Source organism: Rhinolophus hipposideros (genome assembly GCF_964194185.1).
Source record: "Rhinolophus hipposideros genome assembly, chromosome: 1".
In the NCBI taxonomy this organism is placed as follows: Eukaryota; Metazoa; Chordata; class Mammalia; order Chiroptera; family Rhinolophidae; genus Rhinolophus; species Rhinolophus hipposideros.
In genome coordinates, this window is record NC_138047.1 from 78678226 (window position 1) to 78696241 (window position 18016).

The 18016-nt window shown below is 33.7% G+C and overlaps 1 protein-coding gene across 2 annotated transcripts in view; it reads left to right on the top strand.

Moving 5' to 3' along the window:
• Nucleotides 1-18016, top strand: part of GSTCD (glutathione S-transferase C-terminal domain containing) — a 113328-nt gene that overhangs the window by 76928 nt on the left and 18384 nt on the right. For both annotated transcript variants that reach the window (XM_081053663.1, XM_081053664.1), the window contains 3 exons: nt 9935-10050; nt 10209-10253; nt 12259-12387. In XM_081053663.1, coding sequence (XP_080909789.1) covers nt 9935-10050; nt 10209-10253; nt 12259-12387 — 290 coding nt within the window. The remainder of the gene's footprint in view (nt 1-9934; nt 10051-10208; nt 10254-12258; nt 12388-18016) is intronic.

Sequence of the window (18016 nt, forward strand, 5' to 3'; positions counted from 1 at the left end):
CTTAAATATCTGACGATCAGCACCCTACCCTGATGAGTAGTCTTAATAGGCTTCAGGTTAGTGAAGTGTTTGATTCAATAAACATATTTGAAAATCATCATGCAAGGAGGTATAGAGTCAATATAGACTTGGATGCGATACAAGAGTTTGAAGTCTCATTAAGAATCCCTTAAAATAAGTCTTTGATAACTGCAGTGCAAATGTGAATAACATCTATTCATGAAAATAGCTATGTGACTTGGTATTTAAACTCTTTGAAACTCTTTTATTCATATGGAAGAAATGAAGGTAAATGTATACCTTTTATATCTTTTATATAAGTAGTTTTCAGTATAGGTGATAATGGATACAAAGTACTTAGCATAGTACTGCCAGTAGGAGGATTCCAGTAAATGGTTTATATTCTAATACTGTTGTTGTATTTGTCCAGTTACCCATGTTCATTATCTCCATGTTATCTCTTTTTCCTACTCTCAACTGTCAATTACAATAAGATATCCAAGTCTCCATTTCTTTGCCTATAAAATGAGACTGGATTAGATGAAGCGTTCTAGGGTTTCTTCCAGCTTTATAATTATAGAGATATTAGTTTAAGGAAGTGGGTTCTTGCTGCTAATAATCCTTATATAAGATTCTCTGAGTCAACTGAGTGTATATAACTATTTCATATCACCTTCTCTGTTCATACTTTCAATACTTCCTCCAATAATTCACAGATTAAAAATTCAAACAGTCCCACATATAAAACTGAAAGCAACAAAAGAACAAGACAAACAGAAACTTGTAGACACTGACAACAGTTTAGTGGTTGTCAGAGGGTAAGAGGAGAGGGGTGTATTAGAAGAGGGAAAAGGGGATAAAATATTGGTTATGGAAGGAGAATTGGCTCTGGGTGGTGAACATACAATGTGATATATAGATGATGTAGTATAGAAATGTGTACTTGAAACCTATATAATTTTACTAACCAATGCCACCTCAGTAAAATTAATTTTAAAAAAAGAAAGAAAGAAAGAAAGAAAGAAAGAAAGAAAGAAAGAAAGAAGGAAGGAGGGAGGGAGGGAGGGAGGGAGGGAGGGAGGGAGGGAGGGAGAGAGAGAGAGAGAAAGAGAGAAAGAAAGAAAGAAAGAAGAGAGAGAGAGAGAGAGAGAGAGAGAGAGAGAGAGAGAGAGAGAGAGAGAGAGAGAGAAAGAAAGAAAGAAAGAAAGAAAGAAAGAAAGAAAGAAAGAAAGAAAGAAAGAAAGAAAGAAAGAAAGAAAGAAAGAAAGAAAGAAAGAAAGAAAGAAAAACAGTCTACCTGCTTTCATCAGCAAATGTACCAACATACCAGCTTCTATAGCCATACACTACAGGTCCTCCTGCTGTATTCCTGTTTGAACCCAAATCTTCTACTCATCCCCTTATCTCATCCCCTTATGCCCTCAATAGTTTTTCTCCTGGATCTTGCCCATCACATAACAAACATGCTAAAATAGCTTTCATTTTAAAAACTCCTCTCTTACCCTACTTAGCCCCATAGCTACCATTTCATTTACCTGCTCCCCTTTAAAATAGTATGTCTTAAAAGTTTTATGCTTTTATTGTCTCTTTCTCCACTCTCTGCCCAATCTTTTGTTTAAAATTTATAAACCTATTTTTTTAAGTTGCATAAATATACAATGAATGGCCATGTAGCTTTCATATAGATTCACCAATTTTTACTATTTTGTTTTACTTAGCCTATCTCTTTAAAACATTTATTATTCCCGAGTCATTTGAGAGTTCCTTGCAGACACTATGACATTTCACCCCAACATACTTCCTCGTGTATCTCATAAGAACAAGGGCATTCTCCTCTATAACCACAATCCAATAATTACACACAGGAAATGTAACATGAATGTAATACTATTACCGGATTTACTGACCAGATTCAAGTTCTCCCAGTTGTTCAATAATGCTCTCTCTCTTTCTTTTGATATCCAGTATCCAGTCTTGGATTATGCATTGCTTTTAATTACCATATCTGTAGTCTCTGATAATTTTGAATCTTGGCCTTTAAATATATATATATATATATTTTATCTTTTATGACATTGGCTTTTGTTTAAGAATCTAGGCCTATTATTTTGCAGAAAATCTGCCATTTGGATTTATCTGTTTCCTCTGTTAGATAGAGGTTAACAAGAGGTTGGCAAGACTACAATAAAATGACTCCTCCACATTTTTGGCAAGCACACCACAGAGCTGATGTTGTACCCTCTGAGCACACCACAGCACGGTGCAAAGAGTATCACTCTGACACACTGTTCACGATAAGCTTGATCTCTTGGTTAGATGGTGTCTCTCAGATTTCTCCCTTGTGAACCTACTAGTTTTCCTTTGTAATAATAAATCATCTCTGGCAAGCTATTTTGAGACTGTCTTGTTCCCTAGTAATTTTTCACCAATGATTTTAGCATCCATTGATGATTCTTACCCAAATCAATTACCATGGTCATTGCAAAATGGAGATTTTCTATTTTTATTATGCCTTGTACATTTATTAGTTGTTCCTTTTCTCTCTTGAGCCCACGATAATCAGGTTTCTTCTCCATCACTCCAACAAAACTGCCGTTGTCAAGGTCACCAGTGACTTCCATTATTAAACCCAGTGGACAAGCCTCAGTCCTTATTTTCCTAGGTGTATCAACTGTATTTGACAAAATTAGTCATTCTCTTCTTGAAATACTTTCTGTAGTTGACCTCTGAGAAGCCTATAAAATGACTCCTTTTCAGTCTCCTTTGCTGGTTCTTCGTCAGCTTCCACATCTCTAAACATGGAAACATCTCACGACTTAGTCTTCATACCTCTATTACAACTCAATGTGTGGCACTCTTCTCGTTGATCAGGCCCAAAATTCTGGAGTCATATTTGACTCCTCTCTATCATTTTCCCTCTACATCCAATTCATCAGTCAATTTTTTCAGCTCTATTTTTAAACTATATACTAAACCTAATCACTTCTCACCAGTTCCATTGCAGGACCTGTGTGGATATCAATACTTGTCCTGATTAGGTCCATTTAAATACTAATTTGGATCACTGTTTCCATCCCTATCCATGCCTATAAACTGCATTAATTTCCACAGTTTTTATCTTTCCTCTATGCCTTGTTGCTGAGATCCCAACACTCTTTACAGTTAAGGTTTAGGGCTAGCAGAAAGGGAAAAGGAACAGTAGGACTGGCATTTAAGTCTGCCTTTGATGTTTATACAATGCTTATGTAACTTGTAATGAATACCACTGCCTTGGGATGTTAACGCTTAGCTATAATAACCATTCTCTGTTTTGGTTATTGTCATAGTGTGCCGCACCATTTCATGTCCTAATAAATACTGTGTCATGATGATAATCTTTACAGGCCCAATATTAGGCTGTTCTGATGACCCACTGCTACATAAATAACCATGGCAATACTTAGTGCCTTTAAATATCAATTATTGATTTTATTCGCAAATCTGCAAGTTAGGTAGGGCTTGGTAGGAAAGCTTATCTGTTTACACAGCATCAGCTGGAGAAGCTTGGCTTCCTAAAACCTGTGCTGTGTTCCAAGAGCAAGTACCTCAAAAGACCGGAAGTGGAAGCTACCAGAAGTGCTGGATGTCACTGTTACGCTAAGCAAGCCGCCATAGAGCTCAGACTCAAGGGAACAGACGTAGATGCTACCTTTTGGTGGAAATACTACATAATAATAGTATTGATATTATCAAAGCATTTGAGGCCAAGTCCCTTTCGATATTCATCGTTTTCATTTATTTAATCAAAATGAAATACATAAAAAATCATACGAGAAAACCTTGGGTCAAATCATAGTAGAAATTAGAATACTATGCATAAAAGAAGCTACTTTTTTTTAAATCCCTTGACTCTGGGAAAGTTAGCACTCACCATTTTGGGCTACTAGATACGCATGTATCATTTAACCTAACTCCTATGAGACACCAAATTGGAAGCCAAATTGAAGATTACTTGAATGATTACTCAAAAAGTTAATGAAACTACTAAAATACCTTACTGTTGTTAATTCAAGCCTCTGAAAAAGAGGAAGAAATAAATACCTAAACTATTTTCTAGAGTTAACATTTTTGTTCTAAATCATTTCAATTTGATCTTGTGGGCAACTTGGAAAGTATTGTGAACAGTTTTATAAAAAACTAAGTTCCAGAGCAAAGTAATGTTTACTTTGTGTCATGTAAATAATATGTGCATGAAATAAATATATATGTATTCAGTTAACTCTGGGATCTGGTATTCTGAAGTCAAAATGCTTGATTCATCTTAGAGAAAAAAACAGCAAGAATCAAAAAGTTTTAAAATATCCACTCTTTACTGTATCTAAACTCACGTAAACAAAACAGAAGTTTTGATTTGGCAAATAATGTGACTACGCTTTCCTCAACTTTTGTCCACCATCTTGCCTAAATATTTTTCAGTTATTTGCTTTTTTAAAGTTGCTCTCAAAGTAGATATGGAAGGGCGAAGGTACATGCTATATCTAGTGAGCATCTGCCGTGCTGTACCATGAAAGATTTTCCCAATCTATTTTCATTTCTTTCTGCCTGGATAATCTGATTTTGCAACAAATTGATTGCTCGACCTCCCCATGTCACATTTCTATAAAATCAAAAAGGTTGCTTATAGTCCCAAGGTAGGGAAATGGTTTCTTTCTAGAAAGGATGACACTCAAAGGTCAATCCATTAAATAGAGTGACCTACGAGACCTCCAAATAATACCTTAGTGATATATTCCAAAATGTTGAAGTTCAAAACTTAAATTGATCCTTTTTACTGGTAAGCCTGCCCTTGGAAATTTTACTTAGAGGAAGAACAGAAAGGAAATGCATTTTATGACTGATTCTGAAGAATTAATTTCTTTTTCCCAAGATGTAATTTTTAGGGAAATCCCTCACTTCCCTGCTAGAAAGCCACCATTTCCTTGAACTCTCACAACTAAAAAAATAAGGGACCACCACTGAAATTCTGAAATCATGATTAATCAGTCATTTGTTTAAGGAACAGCAGATCATATTGGAAAGAAGACTGAACCTGAAATGAGCAATCCTTGGTTAGAGTCCCAGCTTCACCATTTACCTGCTGTGTGTGTCTTGGAACAAATGCTAAGTCTGAGCAGCCTCTTTAGTGTTCAGTGTCTTTATTTGCAAAGCAAGGAAAATGTCATCCACTCTGGCAACCTGACAGAGTTCTGAGGTTAGATGATATATCAAGTATGCAAGAGCTGAATAAATTGCAAAGCGTGATATAAACTGGAAGTATTATCAATCATTTTAGAAGCTTTGATGAAAGATACATGGATTTTTGTAAGTCAGCGTTGTTAAAATTTCATCATAAATATATTGTACAATGTGGTTAGTAAGATATATTTTCTAAGTTCAAATATAATATTTTGTACTAATTAAACAAGATATAACTTGATTAAAGACAGAAACCAAGTGTAATACATCTTTGTGTCTCTAACTTTGTCTAGCACAGTTCTGTGTAGGTCAAGTTGGTTGGTTGATTTGGTGGTTGAATGATTGATGGAGACAGATATTTGTGAAGTCATTATTCTTCATTTTATGGAAGAATCAATTGGTCCTTTTTTACATTTTGAATTTCTAGTTAATATTTATTGAATGCTCTTAATTTATATAACAAACCTAGCAGGGTGAAGAATACCATCACACTATTACACTGTGGTTGATTTCATAGACTGCACTGTGGGCTATGTGAATGGGCTGGAGGTGGGGGAAATGGGGAAAAGGTATCAGATGACTAGTATTCACTGTTGCAAGAATATTATCACTGTCAGGTCACCACGGCTAAGAGGATTAGCAATGCTGACCTGCAACTGACTTTAAAAAAGCTAAGTCCAAAGAACTATTGTAAATGTTTAGTATATTCAACAACTCATCTCCAAAGTTTAAAACTTGGCCATAATCTAACATGGAAAGTTTATGTTGCTGCTTAGTTTCATGCATCCTCTCAGGAATTTCTTTAGGAATTTTGTTCCTACTTTTCTAGCTTTTGATACAGTTTTAAAATAGCTGCTTTCTTATTTTTAAACAAAAGTTTTCAGGAACATTTCCATCCCCACCTACATAAAACATTGTTTCATAGTTGACTTCTTTTACTATTGTAACAAATATGGAGGCATAGCATTGGTATCTAACTTGTTTCATACTTAGTACCTGCAAAAGTTAGCATACTGTCTTGAAATGCAGTTCAAGTCATAATTGCAGAGAAAATTCATTCGTTAAACTTTTATTGAACACCTGCTATGTGCCAATCAGTCTCCTAATACTCTTTTCACTTAACTGGACCCAAATTTATGAGTTACAAGAAAAATCAACTGTATCTTATTTCAGGGAGACAGAAGCAATTTTAGCTAATGGTTCTTTTTTTGTATATTATAGTCAATTGTTCTTAGGTATCATTTCATATTTTCTTATTTTTTACTGAGGTATAATTGACATATATTAGTTTCAGATGTACCACATAATGATCTAATATTTGTATATATTATAAAATGATCACCACAATAAATCTAGTTAACACCTGTCATTATACATAGTTACAGGATTTTTAAAATTGTTATGAGAACTTTTAAGATCTACTTTCTTAGCAACTTTCAAATAAGCAATACAGTATTATTACATCCCCATGACTTAATGTATTTATAACTGGAAGGTTGTACCTTTTGACTCCCTTTACCCATTTCACCCACCCTCGCACCCCCATATCTGGCAACCACCGATCTGTTCCTTTTAAATTCCACATAAAAGTGAGATTATATGGTATTTGTCTTTCTCTGTCTGTTGTTTAGAAAGGCTAGAACATAGAGGATACATAATGAAAGTAGAAAGAGGTAAAGTTGACAAACTAACAGGGCCCAGAGCATTGAGACTTTATTTTTTGTTTGTTTATTTGTTTGTTTGTCTTGTTTTGTTTTTGCCAAAAGTCTTGGCAAACGTTTTTTTCTTAAGACAGAGAGAAACTTCCAGTAAGGTAGTCCTTTTCCTTTCCCCATAAGGTACACCATTCATGGTACTTAGGTGTTCAGATTAAGAAACAAAAAATTAAGAACTGCCTGATTTTGAGCATAATTTCCTATAAACAGAGCAGGTATTCTGGCTGCACGTGTGCACATTTTCCATCCATGGTTTTTGCTTTTGTTTTTGCTTGTTTATTGTGTTTTTGTTTTGTTTTGTTTTGGTTTCATTTTGTTTTGCCTTATTTGATGCTTTGTACTGATCAAAAATGTTGGTGTTCTAATATGGGTCTTCCTTAGCTTGAAAACTGTCCCCTTTACTTTTGTACTTTTTTTTGGGTCAGTGCAAACACCATTGAAGTTGTCTACATAATCAGGTTGCTCCTAACTTGAATGAGACAAGGAGACTTCAATGTGGGGAATTATATCACAGAACAAATGAGGTTACTTGTATTAAAACATTTGATCCTTGAGTTATTTTTTCATGATGACACCTAAAGAATCATCAATTTTAGTGAAACTAAAAATATGCTGTGATTGTATGCTTATAAATGGTATCTTAGGCACAAGCATGTTGGATATAAATGGAAAGTAGAATTTGATTTTTAGGTGAATACCGTATCTCAAAATGGTGTTAATTTCTGACCTGGTTCCGTGTATTTGATATCTTGTTCATGTTTCTAGGAGTTTCATAATATTTATAAAATTGGGATGGGGAGAAGGAATGTTTTATTAGAGGTAGTTTTTCCATAAAGCATCTGGGCATTGTATTTACCTCAATCTGTGAATAGTATGTGCAATTTAATAGTCTTACAACTTAAACACAACCCTGAAAACTACTCTCTGCTTCAACCCTCATTTCAGCACAGATTCTTTATATGCAAAGAGCAATCTTAGCAGGAAAAACAGGATCTTCTTCAACATTTGCTCTTGAAACAGATCTAAGAAAGTTAGGTAATTCTAAATGTATAATAAAAATATACTTAGTACAGAACTATGCCATTAAGTAAATGTTCTTTTCTTATCTTCTTGCTCTTAACAAAAGATAATTCCTCTTGACCTTGTTTTGTGAAAATCCTTTGACTAATAATTGCTAAGCAATCTACACACAGAACACAGACTGAAGTGTGTGTGCTCAGCCCTTGGCACTCAGTGGCTCCATTTAATACCAGCATTGGTGACTCCAGCTCTCCCAAGGGGCTCAAAAGTACTTCTCCTTTTATGCCTCTGACCCCCTCTTCCTCCTCCTCTTCCTTGTTCTTATTCTTCCTCCTCCAAGTAAAAAACGTCTTGCCATAAAAAATAAGTTTGATTTATGAATGGATGGATAAAGGGATACAGGTGTGATAAACCAAGTATAGTAAGTTGTTAATGGTAGAATCTAGAAGGAATGTATAAAGGTGTTCATTGTAAGATTCTTTCAGATTTGTTATGTGTTTGAAAATGGTCATAATAAAATCTATGAATGGTTATCCACGAAGGGTTGGATGACAGAGGCGTTCACTTACTCTGGGTTTAAAATTTTTGCAACTATTAGAGAAAAGTGAAAATAATTCATTTTAGAGCTACATTGAATTGTCTTCACAAATGGCTTCACCAGATTAGTGATTTAAATGCTCTTCATGTTTGAAATGCACATTAAGCCATGCTAAATTAAATAATTAAGAATGTGCACAACAATTCAACTGTATGATAACCACATCATTGCAATAGGAAATTGGTCACATAAGTATGGTATACATAGTCAATGGAATACTATGCAGCTATTAAAACATACAGTATAAAGACAAACATACTGACACAGAAAGATTTATAATACTTTATATGCTGTCTAGAAAATTATGAATTTAAGGATATGCCTAGAAGAACATATATATAAAAATATTACCTCAGAATTATGAGATTATGGATCTTTTTCTCTTGCATGGACCTTTTTTTATCCATCTTTTCTATTTTTTCCTAAAATAAAAGTTTCCCAATGTTTTTATTTTACTAACATAAGAAAGAAGGAAAACAGAAAAGACAAATAAAGCCAAAAGGCCATGCTCTTTTTCTGTGAAAATGGAGCAGGGAGACCTTGTTATCTTTAAACAATGTTGGATCAAGCCAAAAAGATTATCGGGTTCATATAAAACATGCATTTGAAATATATTAAAACAAATAATTTCATTCATTCTTCTGAAATATATTAATGGACTTGACTGGTGGCTTTTGAAAGGAACATGCAGATGTTTTCCTGCTGCCAGGCCCAAGGCATTTCGTATTTGGAAATGCCCTGTCTTTAATCTCTGATTGCATTAAATTTCTGTGTCTGATTCATGAGGAAAGGAAGGTTCAAAGCAGAAACAGGAAAATCCAATCTCTCTCTAAATATAATAACCATTGATATATTTCAGACAATGTGACACCTATATTCCAAGTGTCCTAACCAGACAAACTAAGATTTCAAGGATGTGCCGGTTAAATAATTAAAAAAAAGTTTTTATTTATGATAGATCTCTTTTTCTCAAAGAGATTTAAGCAATGTGCTAAAATTAGGTAATTTATACAGTAGCTGTCTGACGGGGATAGAGGGAAGAGACTATTAACTGTTTTTATTTATTTAATAAGCATTTATTGAACAATTACTTTGTTTATGACTCTGAACTTAATGTTCCACTTCCTGTTTCCCTCTTTAGGAGACATTTCTTTTTTCATAAATTGTCTCTCAACAGCTATTGGATAAGACGAAAAGTAAAAATAAGCAAAAAATAGAGTTGATCTCTGGGTTCCTGTTCTCTTGTCTTCTCATAATGAATTACATGGAATTTATAATTCATTTACATATTCACCCCTCTTCCTGTATGTTGGTAGTCTGTTCTAGGAGTGCCTTCTCAGTCCTGCACAATATGCATTTCATTGACTTCACCTCTTGCCTTTCCCAGGTAAAATGTCCTGTGATCGAGCTTTGAGGAAGCAGCAACAGTTAAACAACCTTGTGTATGTGGTGACAAATCAAGCCAAACCTGGTGACAGAATTGTGGATTTCTGCAGCGGTGGGGTATTATACCTTTTGTATTCTCTTTAGCCTTTCCAAGACTATGTGACTTTACTATATTACATTCAAGGTAGTGCTTTTATTTGGCAAGACTGTGTCTCATAATGAGCAAAAAGCCATAGGGACCAACGTTAACTTGTTTCTTCTTCTGTCTCTTTCAGGGCCATGTTGGGATTGTGCTTGCTTACACGCTGCCATCATGCCAGGTAAAGTCTGAATAATAGATAAAAGGAAACATGGGAAAACTACATGATTCAGTGAGCTGCGTCTGGCTTATTCCTTCTCTTTGAGTTTGTAGTCATTCACCCAGGTCAAATGTCTGGCACAGGCCTTTTCTTTTTTCTTTCACCTAACTTCTAAGATTCAGAATCTTAAGGAAACAAAGTGTGTAGTAGGATCACAAGAGTTTTCAACCTTTATAAAAGGGTTATATTTTAAAATAATTTTTAAAATAACTATTCCCTTGGTTAATAACTAATGATAAAACTAGTTTAATAGTCAACATAATTTTATACTGGAAATATTAGCTTCTGAAACTTATGGAGCATATTCTTTTGGTATCTTGACTTTCATCCATTGTACCAAAATAGTAAAAACAACAACAAAAATTTGTAAAGAAAAATATAATCCCCAGTCTACCACACTGAGCCATCAAATGATTTTCTCCCCATTTTCTCATTAAGTCTTTGTCCATGACAATGCTTGTTGTTGCAAATTCTAAAAATGCGAATACAATTTTTGTCACCTGTTTTCACTCAATATGGTATCATAAATGATTTTCCATATTGCAAATAGTTTTAAATATTTTAATTTAAATATCACTAACATGTGACTACATAATATGTTTTTAAGGAAATGTACCATAATTTATGCAATCATTGCCATTATTTATTAGAAGTCTGCGCTATTTTTAGTCTTCTGCCATATTAAATCATTTCCTCACAGGGACCATCTTTTAACATAAATGTCTAGAATTTGATGTCATTTTTGAAAGAATACAATTGAGCTGAAGCAGTGTTTTTGCTTGTCAGCTCTCTGGAAAGTGCAAAATAATTACAGTGATTACTCCTATCCCAGAAGAAAAAAAATGTGGAAGAACTCATAGACTGGCAAGAATGACATGTAACAGAATGATGGTGGTTAGGGGGGTGGTATTATTCTTTTTCCTTTCTTAGTAAATGAAGAGCAAAATAAATAGGGACTCCTGGGAGAACCAGATAAGTGACTGTATTATTATTAAGGAAAGCAATGATTTCATGGTTGGAGTAAGAGGAAGAAAACTCAGAGGAGATCCTGGTGAAACAGAGTCAGCAGGACATGGTGTGTTTTTTCCCCAGAGACATTAAAACTGGAAAAGGGAAGTCTTGGCTAGAATAACAGCGGGAAATCTTCTGACACCAATTGTACTCTGACAGGTTTTTCATACAGAGAGATCTAGGATTTGTCCATAAAGACAACATAAGAACAAAAGAAGGGTAGAACTGAGAATGATAGTAGTGATGAAAGTAACCGAATTCTGCCCACTTTTCTCCACCCAAACCAATGATCCTCTCCATCTCCTGGGTTACTGTGAGAGACCCCCAACTGGTTGTGCTGCCTTCTGCCTCACTCCTCCCGATCCATTCTGTCCATGGCAGCAACTGAAACTGCTTTTATCACCCATGATCTGGCTCCTGTTACTTCTCTAGCCTTATTTCCACCCTCCACAACCTGTCACCCCACCCCACCATCACCATTACACACTGTAGCCCAGCTGTACCAATTTTCTCAGTTTTTCAAAAGCACCTTGTCTTTCTCACCTTGGGCCTTCATACCTGTATCCCTGTTTGAAACACTCCTTCATTCCCCCAGCTAATTTCTATTCATTGTTCAGGCCTCAGTTAATATGTTACTTTTCCATGTTAAATGACTGAAACTTTCCTTAGTCATCAAGCCTGACTGCTCTGATAACACATTATATGTCTGTCTTTCATTAAGCACTTATCATCGTGTTGTAATTGCCTGCTTCACCTATATCACTACAACTGCAAGCTTCAAGACTTCGAGGACCTTGTTCATTTTTGTACCACAGTATCTGGCATACTTCCTGGCACAGGGTGATCGTCAATATATGTTTCTACATTATTAAAGCTATGTAATACAGTAATAATACTTTGCCCTAATGTCTGAATTATGTTACTGAGTATACTTTGTTTCCTGGATGAAATCTAGGTTATATTAATAGAAAACAAGGAATTGTCATTAATTCGTGCTAAGAAGAGAAGTGATGAACTAGGTCTAAGCAACATTTGGTTCATTCAAGCAAATATGGAGTATTTTACGGGGATGTTTAATATTGGGGTAAGTAATCAAGCAATTTCAATTTCCTTATTTAAGTAAATAAGAAAAAATACGCCTGGGAGTAAATAAAGGAGATACTTTTATATTCTTCACTAAACAAATTTATAACTTTCGTTTTCTATTATTGATACAGTACAGCATGTTAATGAATATTATTTTTATAGCACTTTATCATTACATGATAGAGATAACATTTGTTCTTCAACCAGACGAGAATTTCATTTGTTTACTGCAAAATAACCAGTGCCGAGAATAGTGTTTGACACATAGCTAAGGCTTACAAAATAGTTGCTAATTGAATGAATGAATGAATTCTAATGAAGATGATATCCCTTGATTTATTCTACATTTTTAGGAGATAATGTAAGAGAAGAAAAATAAAGAGAATAAGTGAAAAACATAGCTTGTTAGTAACCTGTAAATACTAGAGTTGCCTTTAGATATTTACTTTAGCTAGGATTTTATATCTACATGTGTTTTTAATTTCCAAGAGACAGAAAGTATATTGGTCATGTTTTGGCCAAGTCATTTAAACCCAAGATTGTAAATAATTGAGTAGAATTAGAGTTTCATTAAGATGTTAGTGTTGCTCCTGTTCCTTGTATTTGTTTTAAGTATTTTTTTTCTGATTTTTATAGGACTATATGCTCAATAGAGAATATACAATAATATGAAGAAGAATCACCAGTACTTCTATTATTTAATACTGTCAAAAACACTGAGATAAAGACTGTCAAAAACCTTTGCTCTTTAGATATTCATGCACACATACAAATGCATATTTACACATATGTTAACATCACTAAGATTATACTACATAGACCCTGCTTTAACTAAACATTGTCACAAATCTTTTCCCTACTAATTAATCATGTTTCTTTTTTTCTTGTTGTAATGTAATTATTACTATGAGGATCTTTTGCATCACTTAAGACATTTAAGACTTTTGATACATTTGGCAAATCACTTTCCAGGAAGGTTGTGCTAATTTGCATTTCTGACTGTGTATGTTCACATAACATGCACAGTGGGCTTGTCTAGGTGAAACTCTGTCCAGTTTCAGAAGCTCAGACCTTTTGTAGTACGTCTGATTTTTTCCAGTGAATTTCATTTCTTAATTATCAGCTACTGAAAATTTGTGGGGTTTGTGGTTATTTCTTACTGTCTGAAAAGTATGCAGTTTCTTTCCTTTATAGACATGATCTAGATTGGTTCTCTCAAGCCAAACCTATACAAAGAGAAGTAAACTTTAAGAAAACTGTTAATAGGGTAACTGTTTATAAGGAAACACAGGAAGCTGTAGACATCTGATCCAATAAATTCAAATTAAATATATATATATATTTATATATATATATATAAATATATATATATATGTATATATATTTATGTGCAGCTTAAGTTTTACATAAACGTTGAAGTAAAGGTTAAAGCTTCTCCCATGAAATGAGCCAATGAGGCAGTGCCCATGTACCAGTATACCAGGCAGAATGTTTAAGGTAGCATGCATGATGTTGCTGCCCATTTACTTACCCCTCAAATCACAAAATTCCCAGCCTCTCAGCCATACATTTCTTTACCCTTCTGTGACTTATAGATGTTAAATCATTGTGGCATGTTTTTATAACTTCCAAGGTCATAATTCACTAGTAACACCAACTCAAAATGTATGTCTTTTGGAAGTGATATTTTCTCTACATTTCATAATAATATATCCATATTTTTTTTACTTTCATAATTTCTTTTGTCAAGATATATAGAAAATGAACTAAAATTACTTGGAGGATTATACCAAAATTAAATTTACTCTCAAGAAAATAATTTGCCTAGGAGGATAACTGAGGGATTGTCGCTAGATAAATCAAACTAAATGCATTAGTGGTTCTAACTCTTTTATTAAATAGATTCCAATGAAAGTAGCATAGCTAGAGAGGAAATCAGAATAACCGGGTATTGGAAATTCATTAAAACTCCATTAATCCCAGAGTATTACGCAGTCATAAAGAAGAAAGAAATCTTATCATTTGCAACAACATGGATGGATCTAGAGAACATTATGTTAAGTGAAATAAGTCAGAAAGAGAAAGACAAGTACCATATGATCTCACTTATATGCGGAATCTAAAGAAAAGAATATGTGAATGAACTAATCAGAGACAGTTTTGAGGGCACAAAGAAAAAACCGAGAGTTGTTAGATGGGCGGGGGCGGGGGGGGGGGTTAGGGATAAGGGGAAAGGTGAAGGGATTAGGAAGCAGCTGGTAACCACAAGATGGCCTCAGGGTTTTCTGAAAATTAATTTGGGGAACTTATTCAATAATGTCGTAAAGATTTTGTTGGGTATCCGATGGACATGCGTCCTATTTGGGAGACCACCTCAGAGATAATGTGGATGCCTGATCATGGTATTGTACACCAGAAGCTAAACATTAATGAATGCCAACTATAATTTTATATATATAATGTGATGGCTGGGTGTGAGGTCGGAGGGATAATGGATGGGGGGAGGGGGGTTCACAGTGTGAGGGATATAAATATGATGAACGTCTAAGTATTACCTTGTCTTGTACACCTGAAACTAATAAAAAAAATAAATAAATAAATAATAAAATAAAATAAAATAAAAGGAAAAAAAAAAACTCCATTAATCCCTGGTTTATCGACATTTCAAATAAGGGTTTCATTGGCATATATATTTGTTTAGTAAATGTGTTTTTCTTTTACTATTTCTCTTTACATATAAAAATTAATGATATAAACAAGATTTTGAGGAGAGAATTTTAAAGTCTTAGCACCAACTATCTTTAGGAACTTTAAACAAGAAATTTGTATATAAGAGATAAAAATACTAATTATTAGTTTTATCTCCATTAATACAACCTGTATTATGCAAAAACGAATAGATTTGCAAATTTTGTTACACTAATTTGATTTCAAATAATGCAAGAGAACAAATCTAAATAGATTTTTTCACAAGGTCTTCTAACACCCCCACCAACTGTACCTCCCCCACATAACCAGAATCAATGAGGTAGTGACTGTTTATTCCACAGTCACTTTGCCGTTTCTGATTAACATTGTGCTTATTTGAGAAATATAGTTCTTTATAAATACAAATGCTTAATAAGCATATAAACTCTCTAGTAACCCAATACATTTCATCTTGAACAACAACGATATTCCATTTTTACTCTTAAAATTTGCAAAGATTTTTGAAATATTATTTGTTGATTGCAAGGCTTCAGTGATATGGGCTTAATTATACGGACTTTTAAATTTTTCACTTACATGATATTTGCAATGATTTGCTAGCAACATGAACAATTAGTTATAATAGTAAAAAGAGAAAATTGAATAAACATCTGGTTAAGAGTATGGATTTTAACATTAGGCAATCTTGTGCTAAAGTCTCAGCTCGGTCACTTAATAGCTACAATCACTAGTCCTCAGTTTTCCCATCTATTAAATAGGTATGGAATACGTGGCATATAGGATGTTGATACAATGTATTTGAAGCACTTAGGTTGCCTGGCACTTAGGAAGTACTCAGTAAGTTGGGCCTCTTCTTACTTTGTGCATTGTGATCTTAACCATGCAAAATCTGGATCAAAAAAATGAATGGAGGAAATTATTCCATTATGTATTTTTTAAAAAGTGGCTAGCTCTATATACTATGTAATAATATTTTCTTTATTATTTTCAGTATTTTCAAATTGTCCCAAATTTAACATGTTGCTTTTTATTCATAATAATGTAAACAACAGAGAATAAACAAATATATGTTTAATATTTTATAGATAGATAGATATAGATAGATTATTTAGCCAAAAAATACTAATAGGATCCTAAGGATTACTACAAAGTATCTAAAAGAATTCTCAACATATAAGATATGTATATCTATATGTATATGTATGCATATATGCATGTATATTATATGTCCTATATAAATATGATATATATTATTTCTTTCAAAACAAGTATTTGATGATTATAAAAATACCTTTTGATTGACTTATTCTGATTTTGATTATGACTATTAATGCCTAAGGGAAATTTAAAATTCTTTTGAAAAGTAAGATACATCCAAGAAGAATTTTTTCGTTCCAATTTCAATATATGCAGCTATGTGACCCTGAATTGAGTTTGTGTTATGGACTGAATGTTTCTGTCACCTCCCAGAAAAATTCGTAAGTTGAATTCCTGAACTGTTGTGTGATGGTATTAGGAAGTGAGTCTTTGGGAGGTACTTAGACCAGGAAAGTAGAGCTTTTAAAAATGGAATGAATGCCTTTATAAGAAGAGAAAAGAGACTTTGCTTTATGTCTCTGCTCTCCATTATGTGAAGATACAGCTGGCCATCTGCAAACCAGAAAGGGGGCTCTCACCAGACATCAGACCTGCCAGCATCTTGATCTTGGACTTTCCAGACTCCTAGTCTCCAGAACTAGGAGAAATAAACGTTTGCTGTGTGAGCCACTCAGTCTATGATAATTTTTAAAATAACAGCCCAAACTAAGACAGTATATACTGATTAATATACCCTTAAGGGGCAACTTATAAAATATTTCTTTAAAAACCAAACAATTAAAAAAATCATGTGATCATCTTAATAGATGCAGAAAAAAGAATTTGACAAATATTCAACATCCATTTATGATAGAAACTCTCAACAAAGTGGATATAGAAGAATCATACCTAAAGATAATAAACAGCATATATGACACACAACAAACATCATACTCAGTGGTGAAAAGCTGAAAGCTTTTCCTCTATAGTCAAGAATAAGACAAACATGCCCACTGTTGCTGTTTTTATTCAACATAGTATATTGTAAGTCCCAGCCATAGCAATCAAACAAGAAAAAGAAATAAAGGCATCCAAATTGGAAGGGAAGAAATAGAACTGTCACTATATGGAGATGATATGATACTATACATAGAAAACCCTAAATTCTACCAAAAAAACTATTAGAACTAATAAATGAATTCAGTAAAGTTGCAGGATACAAAATTAATAAACAGAAATCTATTGCATTTCTGTATACTAACAACAAAACTATCAGAAAGATAAATTCAGAAAACAGTCCCATTAACAATTGCGTCAAAAAGAATGAAAGACCTAGGAATAAATTTAATCAAAGACGTGAAAGATCATACTCTTAAAACTATAAGACGTTGGTGAAAGAAATTGAAGACAACACAAATAAATGGAAACATACACTGTGTTCATGGATAGGAAGAATTAACAGTATTAAAATGTTTATACTACCCAAAGCAATCTACATAGTCAATGCCATACATGTCAAAATACCAATAACGTTTTTTACAGAACTAGAACAAAGAATCCTAAAATTTATATGAAACCACAAAAGATCGTGACTAGCCAGAGAAATCTTGAGAAAAAAGAACAAAGCTGGAGTTATCACACTTTCTGTCAGAACAGCTATTATGCAAAAGGAAACATAACCAGTGTTGGCAAGGATGTGAAGAAAAGGGAACCTTCATACACTGTTGGTGGGAATGTAAACTGATAACAGCCACTATGGAAAACAGTATGCAGGTTTCTCAAAAAACTAAAAATAGAATTACCATACACTCCAGCAATCCCACTTCTGGGTATTTATTTCA